Source organism: Penaeus monodon, chromosome 20 (genome assembly GCF_015228065.2).
Source record: "Penaeus monodon isolate SGIC_2016 chromosome 20, NSTDA_Pmon_1, whole genome shotgun sequence".
Classification (NCBI taxonomy): Eukaryota; Metazoa; Arthropoda; class Malacostraca; order Decapoda; family Penaeidae; genus Penaeus; species Penaeus monodon.
Window position 1 is genome coordinate 44,798,714 of NC_051405.1, and position 1,016 is coordinate 44,799,729.

Consider the following 1,016-nt stretch of genomic DNA (forward strand, 5'->3'; position numbering starts at 1 on the left):
AGTGAGGGAATGCCTCTCATACCAACCTAGTCCAGACTCGAGACCGAGCCCTGAACGGGAGGTCTTACCTTGGCCACTCTCTCCTCTATGGACGGCCCTCCCTGCAGCAACACCTGCTGAAGGAACTTTTTGTCTTTGGCCTTTTTGAAGAAAGGATGTTTGATGAGCTCCTGGGCTGTTGGGCGCTTGGCGGGGTCCTTCTGCAAGCACTCCGTGATCATCCTTCGTATTGTCTTTCCATAGCCCTTGTACTGGTCCTGTTGTAGTGGAGTAATTGACTAAGTTAATTGTTAGAACAGAGACAAATCTTTAAGGAGTACATCACTCACGCATACTTAGGCATAAAGGAATGACTACAAATTAATGAATACCAAATCAATGGAAACATTTATAATCAGAGATTTTGGTAGCACAATCACCAGAAAAAGTTTAGATCACAAAATGCAACTTGCCTCACTGAGTGCTAAAATACAAAATAAAAAACATAAATGAGGACTGCCTACATCAAAAAATGACAGATTACAAAAGGGAAAAGGGGGACACAGACAGGTAGTCTATGCCAAACTTCTATTCACAATACATAAAGACTATTAATAATAGATTTTTAATACTGTCCTTGGGGGAAAGGCCACCACTTGAGGAGACAATTCAATAAACTGACAATAACATCAACTAGCTAGGCACCAATTTCCAGGGACTTGAACTAGAATGAAGTCCTGAAGTTAATAAAGACTTGGAACACAAGAGGAAGTAAGGAACCCGGGAAAAGAGTTATGCTATGCAGCTGTGTCTCTGGAACAGTGAGTAATACAAGAAAGAATTTGTTGTTTACAATGATGGAGGAACAACAGGTTATAATAAGATGCTAAGAATAAAACATGGCAATAAGAATGTAAAAAAATTCAGCTTTCTAAACAGATCAATGGGAGAATGAAGCAATTTTCTGGGAAGTGTTGTCTCTACCAGAAACATATCAATTCATGAAGTTATCTGGTAATTTAACCCTTAGATAACAA

At 39.5% G+C, this 1,016-nt stretch overlaps 1 protein-coding gene across 1 annotated transcript in view; it reads right to left on the minus strand.

Moving 5' to 3' along the window:
• LOC119585868 (serine/threonine-protein kinase OSR1-like) overlaps positions 1–1,016 on the minus strand; it is a gene marked incomplete in the record, with an annotated part of 62,819 nt that overhangs the window by 11,778 nt on the left and 50,025 nt on the right. The window contains 1 exon segment of the mRNA XM_037934598.1: positions 69–257. Coding sequence (XP_037790526.1) covers positions 69–257 — 189 coding nt within the window.